Below are 14649 nucleotides of genomic sequence, written 5' to 3'. Positions count from 1 at the left end.
ACTGAGAGATTTTAATGATAAATCAAACAAACAAAAGAAGCTCAACACAAACAGGCTTTTCCTATATCAATTATGAAACAAATATGTAACCTTTGGAGCCTATTGACAGTTACTTGACCATATGATGCGCTGGTGTGTCTTAGAAATTGTTTTGTAATTTTTAAAGTCCCATAGACCATAGAAATAAGGGAAAAGACAGATTTGGGGGGGGGGGGGGGGGTTGTGCTTTTGGTTTGTTTTTTAGATAGATTTTTTTTTTTGGGGGGGGGGGGGGTGGCAGCTTGCAGGATAAAGACCTGCTGACAGAGGGATGACAGGAAAGTAGAGGGAACAAGAAAACACAAAGGATGATGTATAGTTATTTTAGAAGACCAATTTTTACTAGTGCTCTTTATTGCTCATATCTTCAACCAAAGTAATTATGCTAGAGCCATTCCACCAAATCCGTGCCTTTTCCGTCCCCTGCAAGGTGAGTGAAACAATAAGAAAGGAGGGAGAGAATGCGGATTAGGCTTGAACAAATATAATTTATTTAATCAACGCAAAAGAAAACGGATGCGAGCCACCAGGGCTTCCAAAAAGGTTCAATGAATGTAAACACAACGTCGGTCCGAGCGGCCGCCTCCAAAATTAACATCGTCCACGCCGGCAACCTAAAGCAGACAAACAAAAAAAAGAAAAGAGAGGAGGGGAGGGGAGAGGTGGAGGGGCAGAGCTTTTAAACTCAGGTATAACGGCACGCCGGTGTACCCAACTGGGCTGGTTGCCTCCTGCCACACCACCAGCATGCCTACCAGGGAACACACAAAAGAAAAACAAAGCTATGGGCCGTGACACCCAGGGCATGAAAACTATCTGTACGATACATTATATTATCAAGCAATCCACCCTTTGTCCTAACTGCAATTTGAAGACACATCACGTAAAACACTGAATAAATGGGATTTTAGCCCACTCTCTAACACTACAATTCTCCACGAAATATAACAATTAGAGTCCTTCAGAAATCAAATTTTTTTTGTAGTATTGTATGACTCTATTTAATACACTTTCTCATCGGCAATTTGTAACATGTTTTCACTTAGTCCTGTTACCCTGACGCATTCCCCCTATAAAAATTTGGGACATTACACAAATAACATGATCAACAGGACGTAGCATCATTTGAGTCTCCTGAAGGCCATGGGAAGACCAAAAGTATGTTCTCTAACTCTGTTTCCTGTATCTTTGATCATATTGTAAGTATGACTGAGAATGTCAATCTCAACATTCAGTCCTGTTACCTAAATTATTTCTTAGTTATTAATTTTCTTTTTTAAAAATAGTTTTGGTGAACCACTTGAAGGTGCTAAGTGTTGTCATGGTAATAGCACTGATGCCATGTGGCTACATTTCATGTATTTGCTAATGATATGCTAAAAACCCAGTCCTGTTACTTTCAGTCCTGTTACTCAAATGAAGGGTAACAGGACTGAATAAGAGTGAGAAGTTTGAATGAAATAGCCATTTTAAATGTGTATCTGGTATATACATTGATTAATTATAATACTATTCACTTGATTTTAAGTTCAAAAGCTGGAATTACTGAAACCTGGGGGGGGGGGGGGGGGGGGGGGGGGTGATTTGCTTGTCACTAAATAGAAAATGAGGCACTTGGCTACCTAAAGAGGGTCATGGTAACTCCTACTTGTTGAATTTCTCCACTTTGACATTCAGAGCACTGGGCAGAAATCACATCGTGTCAACACTGTTTGCTTTGTTTTAATTAAACAATCGGACTCCCCTTGTCCATGCTAGTTCTAAGTCGACTGCTTGCCACGCGGCCAATGTGATTGCCACCGGGATTGCTCCTCCCAGCCCAGAGGGCAGCAGTGACCCGCTGAAGGCATCTACCAGCAGGGCTCAGCACGTGTTCTGCCGCGCTGCGCGCCCATGCCTGCTTTGCCTGACAGCTCAGCCAGCCCAGCCCTTAGAGCCAATCCTTATTCTGAAGTTATGTATCCGACTTGCCGACTTCCCTTACCCACCTCACTGCAACATGCCAGAGGCTGTTCACCGTGGAAACCTGATGCGGATATGGGTACAGTCTGGCACAAGAATTACACCCTCTCCCCTGGATTTTCAAGGGCTGACGAGAGCTCACCCGACACTGCCAAAAAATGGGACGTTTTCCAGGGCGCAGGTCCCCGTCACAGGGCAAACCCATTCCAGGACACCCTGCCCTCTATAAAAAGGAGAACTCTCCCCAGGGTCCCCGCTTGCGTCTCTGGACTCGCTGTGTGACCACACTGGCAGCCTTTGCACCTCTGGGTTCTGGAATCTCACCCAAACTCCCTTTTGATCGCAGAGACAGAGGCCATCGCCCTGTTTTTTCTGAACAGCGTTCACCTATCTCTTAGGATTCACTAACCCATGTCCAAGTGTCTGCATGGAACCCTTCTCCACTTCGGCCTTCAAAGCTCCCATTTGAATATTTGCTACTACCATCAAGATCTACACCTGTGGGGGCTTAGGTACTGGTGGTCAATGTAGAGATCTGAGGACCTGCTTAAAATGGTCAGCTTTTTGTACTTGTTGTCTTTCTTGCCTTTTGTAGAGGAATATGGAGAACCCGTACTGGGCAGAGGAAGGAGCCAGACACACATGTGCAGGGAGAGGAGTGATACTCACATACTCTCTCACTCTCTCTGCACCACCCATCCCACCGTGTACGCACACACACAAGTTTAATTTTGAAAAGTTACAACATGCAAATGGCACCGATTCGGCAGAATGGCCCGCTAACATTGGCTAGTCATATTCAATGAAAGTGGATAGCATCAAAATAAAAACTGGAGTCTTAAACACAGATTTCATTGTCTGCTTGTACTCACCAGATAACTGACTTTAGCATACATTGCAAGAATGTAGCTGGATATTATGAAAAACTGGTTAAATCAACAGCCTTTTTGTTACATGTCATCAAATGTTTTCTTTGCTTTTTTCCCCTTTCTTCTCTGACACAGGGTTTCATCAGAGTAAATGCAGCTCTGGTTATACTGAGAAAACATCTTTCATCTGATCATATTGCAACAATAATCCTTTCTTTCTCTTGCCATTAAATAAAATTTCCCATTGTTTTCTGAGATGCAGAGAACTTACAGATTGTTGTAGTTTGTAAATGTACAGATACAGTCTTCATTTAAGACACTGTTTAGCTCTGAGATCTGTAAGGGTGTCATGGTTTGCAAGAAGATCTGGATGCATGCCCAGCGTTTTCTCTGTTTTACTGGGACAAAACATGAAACAAAAGACAATTCCAGACAACTAAAAACGGCAAAACTATGAATATGTATACTGAACAGAACAAGACTAGACTAACCAAACACAGGTGGAACTAGTGGTTCAATCAACAATGTGAACTAGGGAACCAGGGAGTAACACAAACTTAATATAACCTGGCTGGTAGAGGGGTAAAGAGAGAATTCAGTAATTTTGTGTGACAGTAACCCCACCCCCCACCCCCAGTGTGCAGCTCTTGCCTCAGGACACAGCATATTGGGCCTCGAAAAGGTGCTACAAAATAAAACAAGTTAAAATGGACAAATTGACACTTACCCAGACAAATCTTAAGAAAAACAAAAACTAAAAAAGACTAAAAGGTAATTATTGAAAACTGAACATACATGCAATCTAAATAAAGTGAGTGAAGTGAGATATAGAAATACTTAAATGAATAACAGAATAATACCTGGAAATATGGGGAAATTCACATCCTTACAGTTTTCCAACTCAAAACAGTTGATAATTCAAGAGGGGTACTGCTGGGCTACCAGTGTCTGGCAGTGTACCTCCCCACTGCACTAAATCTCATATTTTAAAAGACCCAAGCACTGTATTATTGTACAAGTCGCCACAGTTTGCACCAACAGAAAACCTTTTACCACTTACTTTGAACATTTACCGTTATTAATTAGAAATGATACGGACATTTGGCAATGTTATAGAGCAGAAAAGATAAGTAGTAGAACATTTGCTTCCAAGTAACTGCTGTATGTGTTACACAATTCTGATGAGGTGATGTTGTGACTAGAGTCTGTCATAGTCTTACCATGTGGTTCCTCTTATTTCACTTTTATCTGCTGTTTATCATAAACAGCAGTACAGTCAGCATAACCATGTCCCCTTTTCTCATGTGCTCTTCAGTGCAGACTCTTCTGCTAGATATGGATAAGTATTGAAGTGGGAATATCAGTGCTGGGATATTGGATGGTTACTCTGAGTAATGCTCACACAGGCACTATGAGTGCAGGTGACTCAAATGCTGTGTGTTTTTGCTGTTTTGGGGGAATATTTGAATGGTAATGTGTATGAAAGTGACAATGTGATTGTGTAAAATGATGATGCCTGTGTTTGAGCCAGTGTGGTTTTGTGCACTTATTAATTACAGGGGAAATATCACCAGTGAATTACAACTCACCCATTGTGTTGACTAGCTGAGGGCACAGAGAAACATATTCCAGCAGTGGACAGCTGTAGTAATGCTCTGTGAGAGGTGTGAAAGTCTTGAAAAATACACTGTAAAAATTAATTGATATCCTAACTCATAAAACAAAGTTAATTTAACTCATCCCTACAAATTAAGTTCACCTTAGAATAATTTAGTGATGGCAACTTTTTGGCATTTGAAATGGATAAACTCTTGTCTGTTCAGTAATCCCTGTTTAAACACCAGAGTAGGGAGAGCAGCTATGTTTCATCAGGTGCAGTTTTCCACCTACATGTCACTCGGCAAAGGACAGAACAACGCGGGAAGAAACCAATGAGTCAGTTGGTAAAGACCTGCTTACATTATAGTTCATTAACTTGATGAAATAACGACATAAATAAATGCATTCGATTTTAGCGCACATATGAAATACGAGGTGCTCGAAAAACAAGAAGTATCACATACAGTGCAAACTGGCAGAAGGATTGCGCCGATAGACTTTAGGTCAGGGGTCATCAACCTTTTTGAAACTGAGAGCTACTTCAAGGGTACTGAGTAATGCAAAGGGCTACCAGTTTGATAACACACTTCTGAAAGAACAAAGTTGCACGGTTTACCTCTAATTTTATATTATTATTAATGATATTCTACGTGAAGACACTGATCACGTTAATGATTCATTACAATAACTATTCAGAATGATTCAAGAAGGTAGGAAACAGATACATTTCAACATGCAATATTTTATTTCTATTAACCTTTGCAGTTGGGTGGGTAGTTAACACGGTAGCTTTTGTGACATGTATTGAAGTGTCTCTCCACGCTGTGCCGCTTTGCTGTCGCCGCAAATGAAACACACATTAGTAAAAAAGAATTTTTCCTCCCATTCACTGTGACAATGATAAGTTTTCTTCCTTTTTTCTGCCATGAAGAAACCGCATTCATTCATTCAGCGCTCACGAACTCATCTCAGCAAAGCTGTGGTTTGTCATGTGCACTAGACTGAACCAGTTTTAAGTTTCAGTGATTGCAACGCCTGGTTCACCCACTCGGCCATGATTTCATGTATATTGAACTTTTTTTATGATAATTTTTTTTACGTTTTTATATATTCGTTTTTAAATCTACGTCACTGTAAATGTAATTAAAAAAGAATAGCAACACAGTTACATAAAAGTTTAGACTGAGCTCGTTGGTGATTAGTGCCATTTTTAGAACTGGCCTGCGGGCGACTGATGTGGTCCATGCGGGCCACATCGGTCCACGTTGGTGACCCCTGCTCTAGGTGATCGTGTCTTTCTGGTTGACATGCTTTTCACAATTTCTGAATTTTTGTCGATAAGCCTCCACTAACACATAAGAGTGTAAGACAGTAGCCTTAACAATATCATATGTAACCCACGTGAATTAATTCCATACTCTATAAACTAGTTATAGATAGTTCCTTTAGAGGGCGCACTTCCGAAAAGAAAAAAAACCCGGCAGCACAGTATACATGCACGAGTTGAACTGATCTCGCGCAGACACGAGCGAACATTCCAGAAGAAAGCCTGCTGTCATACAGGAGCCAGTGAATTGATTCAGTCAGTTTTTTATTTGATAATTCACGTTGACACTGTGTTAGAGCAACGTGTAGAGTAACTTTTCCCGCGTCTGCATTTGTTGAGCGAAACTCCGGTGAGTTGTTTCTTTTCTTGCGCCATGCTAGCAAATTCGCTAGTCCTGTTAGCACGGTATTAGTATATATAGTTAAGTGAATGATTGACCTGGGACTAAATTCGTTGCGTACAAAGGAGTACGAGTTTTTTGAAAAAAAAACAAACAATCGGAGTAGTGTTGTATGATTGTCGATCGTATGATTGTATGAACTTGTAATTGTATGGCTGGTAATCTATATGCGTGTGTGCTAGTGCGTCGTGATCGGATGTAGGCCTATGCCACTGTAACAGACCCCTTTGAATGCGCAGTTCGATACCCTGCTCTCTTATTGTTACACTGTATTTGAATTTTTATTTTGTTATGAAAAAATGCATATTTTCTAAGTGTACGTTGCAAATGTGAATTTATGTATTTCATAAATTAACAGTTAAGTTTTCTGCATTTTGTTCTTTCTAAGTGCATCCTTGTTCAGTTAAAGAACTAGCGAGAGAGAGTTTTTGTAACTAGGTTGTAAGGTTGCAGAATTGACCATAATGAACGTATTCTGTACCATGCAGATTTTTTTTTTTTTTTTTTTTTTTAGAAGACCTTTACCACCACTAGACGGTATATTAGATGGCGAACCAGACATAGCGGTGAGCACATGCCGAGATAGTGTGAGGAGTTCTTGTTGTCAGGCTAAGCTAAGAGACTCAGACAGTGCACTGCTACTTTTTTTTTTTCACACACGATCACATATACATTTCCACATACACCTGGACTTGTGTCTAAAGCAAAGAAGCCTACCCGGGTAGCAACTGTGGCACAGAAATTCTTTTGTATTGTCATTCTTTTGTATTTATTTATTTTTTTGTTTTTGTTCCCTGAGGCCTCATTGTAAGTATTGTAACCTGTTATACAATTCATGTTTAGAAGTGAATATATTTCTTTTTCTTTAATACATACTTACCTGTTTTCTACCAAATCATATTCTTGTTGTGCTTTTCTGCCCGCTTACTATCCTCCTCCCCGAACCTAGAGACGTGGTGTTAACGGTGCTGTGCCCGTTAGTGATCAATTAGAGAATCACAGAATCACTTACACATAATTCAAACTTTGTTCAACAGAAAGAGTGGCACACACCTCTTGGGCTCTCCCCACTAACTTATATTGGAGCAGTAATGACCAAACCTCCTTTGGCCAATTCAAAGTAGCTGCAATATGCTCGAATGCATTAAAATAGGAATCCACCTCAGATTCTCTAAATGGTGGCATCAGAGCAATATGTCTACTGACATCAAAACTTTCGTATGGAGAATTCAGGCTTTGCAGTATGGTAGGTGAATGGGGAGCTAGACTTGGCTGGCGTTCTAGTTCTAACGCTCTCACCCTAAGGTGCATTGCCTCCACCTCCAACTCGCGATTCCCCACCTCCATCTCCTTGATTTTTAATGTGAGCTGGAGCACCTCAACGGTTTTCTGTGACGTAGTGGATGGATCTTGGGAGGGGCATAGGACAGACGACACGGGATCTCGACGCTCAACATCAGCTTTTCCCGCTGCCTGTGCAGTGGTAAGCCCCCAAGACAAACCCTTTTCCCTCAGCTTCTCAACCAGACGCTGTTTCAGATCCTCCTTTTTAATATTTAATGGGGCTTGAACATTAAACAAATCAGCAATAAACCGCAAATCTGCCTTCTTATGCTTATATAAGACAATGTAGGATTCCTCGTGAACGAGTCTAAATCAAACTCCATCATGCCACCTGAAAAAAAAAAAAAAATAACCCAGAGTGTCAACCAAGAATTCTGATTTTTTTTATTTTTTTAAATATCCCGGACGAGCCCCCGCTTGTTATCCCCTTCTCATCCCTACAACTACCCAGACTGTTCACACGAAAAATTATCTACAATATATACATCGAACATTAGTCAGACACTACACACAATGAACGTCAACTAAACACACAGATTTACAACATATACAACAAATATCTATCAGAACATTTTTACACGAATTGTCACTCAAAACCACAGCAATTGCTTCACAGCACGGTCAGATTGGGCCAGGAAAAGAGGGCAACTGGCAGGCGGAGGCAGCATCTTTTTAAAAGTGCCGCTGTCAGGCTGTGCACCAATCCTCAGCTACTACATACAATTAAAGACACAGAGACACACGGGGAAAACACACCAGTCAGGGGGAGAAAAGCAGCACACACAAACAATAACACACTAGATTGAAACAGCACACAAGAACAATAATACACGCTTATGACTCAGGGTCATAACAACGTATGTAAGAACTTTGAGGATTTGTTTAAGGTCCCAAATAATGGTGCATTTCTCAAACTCCCTACTTGTCCATTATTCATCATATGTGCTTTGTGAATTGTCATAACATGATTTATGGTCATATCTACAGATTAATCTCTTTTTATTATACCTTTTTAATGATGAGATTGATGGTTAAAAATATTCTACTGAAGATATTTTGTTACAAAGAGGATCTGAATCTGACTGTGGTGCTGATCTGTGCAGAAGTGATAAAAATTTCAAACAAAATACTGAACCCATGCAGAATTAATAGATTCTTTTTGGAATACAGGACTTGTGCCAGCGTCCAATAGAGTGGTAATAAAAGCAGCATTGCTTTGAATAGAGGCCTCGTTAATGCTTGTCTGCTGCGTTTGTGTGTGTGTGTTTTTTTATAGAATAAATGTTTTAAATCGTGCTAAATGAACGAAAAAATGTGTAACACGAATTAAATTCGTCTCAGTTGTCTAGTTTATTATTTTAAATCTATCATCAGTGAACACATCTGTATTTTTTATGAACATATCAAATACAATCACATAATATGAGAAGAGAGCTAATACATCTTATTGTTTATATCTTATCTCCCCATTACCTCTGAACACAGTCTTCTTGATGTGCGATTGTAGAAAATAGCACAGAAGGTAATATTACATAAGGTGTGCTGCTAGGACATTTAGTGTAATTAACGTGACATTGGCTGTAATAATTTTTTGTTATTTGCTCTTGATGAAACTTGTTTTCTGAGAGTAAATGTAAATGTAAATAAGCAGGGTCATTTTGGGTCATCGCGGCTGTGGTGAAGCATCTTGGTCTGTGGATGTGGGGATAAACATACAACGTCTTCTATGATGTGACAGGTAGGAACAGTCGTATAACTCTTCGAAAGGATCCCATTCCTAGACTAGAAATCCCATTCCTAGAAATCATATTGGTTCAAGTTTATCTGGGACTTAAGATTCACAAAAGTTGTTTTGATGTTCAGCAGGCTTTCATGAACATTTTAGCATGCTGTGTTTTTTCTAGTGAACAGTTGCTCCCAGAAGGCTTCGACTGAAACAACGTGTCAGAAGTCTCTCTTTTAGACAGAGGCGAGTCAGTCAATTGGGGATGCCATGGGTAAATCTTTTACCCTGAGCCATGTCGACCACCCTGGTAACTCAGGCCTTTACCACACTAGCTTTTGTATCTGCCTGTCTGAGGTGTGGTGGAGGTTTGGGTCTGTCTGGTGTGGAGTTCTCACTCATACATACCCAAGGGATTTACAGGGCAGAAAAAAAAGCAGCAGTACAAATGGTGAATGTAGGAAATTTCCTCTCAGAGGAGTCTGTGTATACAGCATTGCTCTCATCTTCCTGTAAATTTCATATGTTTCTTATTTCAATAGTAAGTAAGCTATTTGAAAGACATAATTAAAATGTGGTGCATTGAAATATTCTCTTCATTCTTATTTTGTCTTGCTCTTGCATTTCATTTAGTAGGGATCACCCCTGTGACAACTACACAAACACATAGTGACACACACACACACACACACACAAAGTGTGCGTCAGTTCTCCTGTGATGTAACAATGGGACACAGCAGCAGCACATGACCTTTGACCTCAAGGTAAATGCAAAAGGTAACGTGTGACCTTTCACTCAAGTGATGAAAGAACATGAGGCGACTAATCCAGTGTTTCAGTTATTACATAAACCCAAGATAGCAAGAACTTCATCTTATGGAAATAGTAATGTTTATGTTTTTCCAGATATTAACAAAGTGTGTGGGTGATTCGCACAGTGCAAATCCTTTATGTATACACACACACATCTGTTTTACTCATATCAATTACAAATTTAAATATTTTTTTAAAAAATATGTTTTCTTTTTCTTTTATATTTATTCATTTTTCCTTTGTTATTTGGTCATATTTCTATTGTGGCCATATGGTTATATGGTTAACTTGTATGTGAGGCTTTGTCCTTACTTCCCCAATTTACTGGTCTTTTGGTGTTCTGTTTGCCTTGGTTCAGTGTCCTGTTGCCTTGGTTCAACCACTTAATCATTCAATCAGTTGTTTCACCAGTTTGTATTCATTAAGCCTAGATTTCTGTTTGTTTAAATACCCCTGCTTTTGCCTTAGATCTTTGTGAATTCTTGTCCTTACCATTTGCAACTCTATGTGTTGTTCCTGTCTAGGTGCAGCAGTGAAGATCAGCACATACATCCAGCTTCTTAAGTTCTCCCTGACATGTAAGTATTTGGTCGGCATTGGCCTGCTCCAGGGTGAACGGTGGTGCAGTGGGTAGCGCTGTCGCCTTACAGCAAGAAGGTCCTTGGTCCGATTCCTGTCTCAGCGGCCAGGGTCCTTTCAGTGTGGAGTTTGCATGTTCACCCTGTGTCTCCGTGGGTTTCCTTCAGGAGCTCCGGTTTCCTCCCAAAGCCATGTAAGTCAGGTGAATTGGAGACACTAAAAATTGCCCCTATGTGTGAACGTGCTTGCCTGTGTGTCTGCCCTGTGATGGACTGGCAACCTGTCCAGGGTGTTACCCCACCTTTCGCAGAATGAATGCTGGGATAGCATTCCCTAATTAGGATGCGACCCTAATTAGCATAAGCAGCTTAGAAAATGAACGAATGCCCTGCTTCACTCTTGTCTATTGTGTGGGATAATTATTTCTGTCAAATACAAAATCTCATGTTAAAAAAAGAGGGTGTCACTTACTGCTGAACAGGTATTGGTATTAAAACATATTCAATGCTCAATATTGTTACTACAGTCCTGTATTATGGACATAAACTATTGGTATAACTGATTACGATTTGCGATTTTTTTTCATGAAATGAACAGCTCATACCAGTACCTGTATTGGTCCCTCAGTCTGCACAGTATCTGAGAGAAAGTGACAGAGAGAAGGAGAGCAAGAGACAAAGGGAACTGAATAATGCACTGAAGATAAATATTTGTGACAGAAAAGGTAAAAGGTGGATGGAGGAGAGTACAGAAATAAAGGTATAAAAAGCTGCAACACAGTGTCTCAGACCTTACACAGCTACACATTCACATCAGGAGGGGAGTTTACGACAGGAGGCAAGAAAACCACAGAGAGAAACAGGAACGAGAAGAAAACTTATCACAGGTAAGAGAATTTGGACAGGCTGAAAATTCTTATACACAATGTTAATTTTTCTCACCTTTTCCAAAAACAGTGGTATATTCTAGTTTGTATATCCAAATGCCTTGGCAAATTTACTGGCAACTGAAGTAAGAGTTTTATGGAAACGCTCTGGAATATTGCATATCAAATGTAGTTTTGATGTAACAGAAATCAATAACATTTACATAAGAAAATTATAACCTGAAAATGGGAGCTGAAGCTTACACAAGATTTTTTTTTTCTCATAAAATTTGAAAATGTCAGTAAATTCACAGTTTTAAAATCCATAGAAATAGCGTCATCTGTTTAAAACACACATACATGCACACATCATAAACTTCAGTGATTTAAATTTAATGACCAATCAGTTTTATATAAACCGTTATTATGTGAATGAAATAAAAAATATCTTATCAAAGCAGAACACACTTGTGTATGTCCTCAAATCTTCAGAATCTGGAGAAAAATAATCCTCTCTGAGAGAACATCTGTGAGAGAATTTTTGATAAAAATGCAGTGGCCGAGGAATGTAAACTTAAGCAGCTCTGTACACCCTAATTTAATGTGAAGAGACAAAAACAATTAAGACTGAAATTGGCCAGGTCTGGACAAATAGCATTTCAGGTGATTTGATAAACTTCTGATGATCGTGAAATTTATTTGAAATCTCAAATGACTTTCTCTGTTATACTGAATAAATGAATTCATAGATGTTGGTAAGTTAAATCATGTTCATAGATGTAGGAACTGAACTGTAAATGGTGAACTGTTTTCACAGATAGAGATATGTACACATCACATGTAGACATGAGGGGACTCTTGGCTGTGCTGTGCTCAATGAGTGTCTTTCTGCCCTATGGTCGATGTATCTATGGCAGGGGAGAATGCTATTTCAACGGCAAAGGTGAGATACAGCTGGTTACAATGTGAAATTATGCTTTTGTGTGTGTTTCCCCGTGAAAATGTATTTGAATGTCCCATTGAGTGAACATGAAGCATATAAGTGTGCAGTTTTGAAAAAAGAGGAGTTTGTTTTTATTAATGTATGGCTTATATGTGTAAATTGGAATCTTTACATCTAAATACGCAGTATAAGTGTCTGTTTATGAATGATATCCAATCAGAATAATGATTACATGAGAGCCTAACTTTAGCTTCACTGACCAATTCTGAGGTGCTGGGAGAAAAGTGATTTGAGAGGAGCTGTCAAACACAAACTGTCCATCACAGAGTCTGTGGCTGTGTTTTCTGTGTGTCTGTGAGTAGCCAGCTGTGAGTATCAGAATCAGCTGTTCAACATCGGGGAGAGCTGGGTGACAGAAGACTGTTTCCAGTGTGTGTGTCTAGAGCCCTTTGGAGTGGGCTGCTGTGAAAAGTAAGTTTCAATGGCGAACAGCATGCATACAAGCTAGATTATCCATAGATACACACACACACACACACATACACAGCTACCTTACAGTCATCTCTCTTTCTGCTCTTTAGTGGTCCACAGCTTGTGGATTACCCAGACTGGTGTGAAGCCATACGTAAACCGGACTCCTGTACTGTTGCCGTGGTGATGAAGGCCAATCATAAACTGCCATGCCTGTTTGGAAGGCAGAACCAGCTGAGACTTGGGAAAGGGCCCATATGGAAATCTGAAAACGACCCTCTCTATTAAAGCTCCAGAATACAAGTGGAAATATATATATATATATTTCAAACACTGCCTGATATATATGCCCAAATTTTATGGACCAGATCCACCAAATGGGGACGCATATAAGAACACGCACACAGACATCTTTACAAACAGGCTTGCTGTAATTCACTCACTTTGCTATTTTTATTATACTTACTGTTACTTTTGACAGGTGCTGCATTATTTAATTCTTGTGATCGTTCTTGTTAATTTTGAGTAAAACAATAACTCTATGCATCACATCGAAGGCATTTCTAATCTGTCCTCTAACATATATATCCATCATCAATATCATCTTTGTCTGAAGGAACAACAACATGTTTTCTTAATACACCTTTACCTGTCCTCTCTGAATAAATGTGACAGTTTTGAAGTTTATAAGTTGTCAGTACTTTGCTTTATGTATTCACAATGTCTAATGAAATTTCATAAGTTGTAGTCACTTTCTTTGATGTTTGATTGTATTGTTCATGTCAATAATTGACCATAATTCATTTTCAAAATCTCAGCATGTAACAGTCTCTGATTAGCACTTTTTCAGTATCATTGTGAAAGTGGCTAAGAGATAAACCTGATGTAAAATATGAAAATTGTAGTGTAGCTGCACACTTCCCATGTTGCGTCTATAGAATACGAAAATGATACCATTACAATTTGAAAAATCAAATCTGCTGTAGAAAGTCCCAAAGTTTAATCCAGAAGAGATACAAAGCAGCTATAAACAGGACTTAAAAAACAAAACAAAACAAAACTGACTTCAGTTATGCCAGTAGTTCTTGACAGCATGTAAACAAAATGTTTTCTTGATACACCTTCAGATTTTCTGAAGTAAACTATTTTCTAGTCAACATTACAATTCCCAAGATGGCTAAAAGAGGGAATCCCTAACAGTAATTTGTACTAAAAGTGAAAAGAAGAGAAACCTTGTTGCAGGGTTAAGCAGCTCTGGCAGATTAGCATGAAATTAAGGTTCTGGAGATTATTAGTAATGTAGCAGCACTGGGGAGAGCAGAGCATTTCCCAGCATGCACTGTGACTGTGTGGGTAGTGGTAAGTTCTCGAGCTACTGTCATTGCGTTTACCTGACATGGTAATATGTGCCTCTCAGTGCTGTGTGACGTGTTTGTTCTGAACAAAGTGTTCAGTTGAAGACTGCCCATGGCAAGGTTAGGTTACCAAACTACTCTAGAAGAAAAAGCAACCTCCTTTGTTGTTCTTTTGTGCTGAAGCAGCTTATACTACAATAGCACTGAATCTACTGGTTTGATTTTTAACAGACAATCTTCATTATCTTGTGTGAAATGGAAGTAAACTGAAGGCCATCACAAGGCAAAAACAAAACAAAAGTGAGTGTACAGTGTAACCTCCCATGAGACACAGGTCAGTATGGTATGAGACAGTTTAGC

At 39.5% G+C, this 14649-nt stretch overlaps 1 protein-coding gene across 1 annotated transcript; it reads left to right on the top strand.

Annotated features, from left to right (window-relative positions):
- Positions 1-12366: 12366 nt before the first annotated feature.
- On the top strand, positions 12367-13222 carry LOC115824890 (prostate-associated microseminoprotein-like). The gene is made up of 3 exons (XM_030788613.1): positions 12367-12463; positions 12826-12934; positions 13045-13222. Exons 1-3 carry the CDS (start codon positions 12367-12369, stop codon positions 13220-13222), a joined length of 384 nt encoding a protein of 127 aa, XP_030644473.1.
- Positions 13223-14649: the final 1427 nt, after the last annotated feature.

This window comes from Chanos chanos, chromosome 12, assembly GCF_902362185.1.
Source record: "Chanos chanos chromosome 12, fChaCha1.1, whole genome shotgun sequence".
Classification (NCBI taxonomy): Eukaryota; Metazoa; Chordata; class Actinopteri; order Gonorynchiformes; family Chanidae; genus Chanos; species Chanos chanos.
The sequence above is the reverse complement of the archived record's forward strand: the minus strand, read 5'-3'. Positions and strand labels throughout refer to the sequence as shown.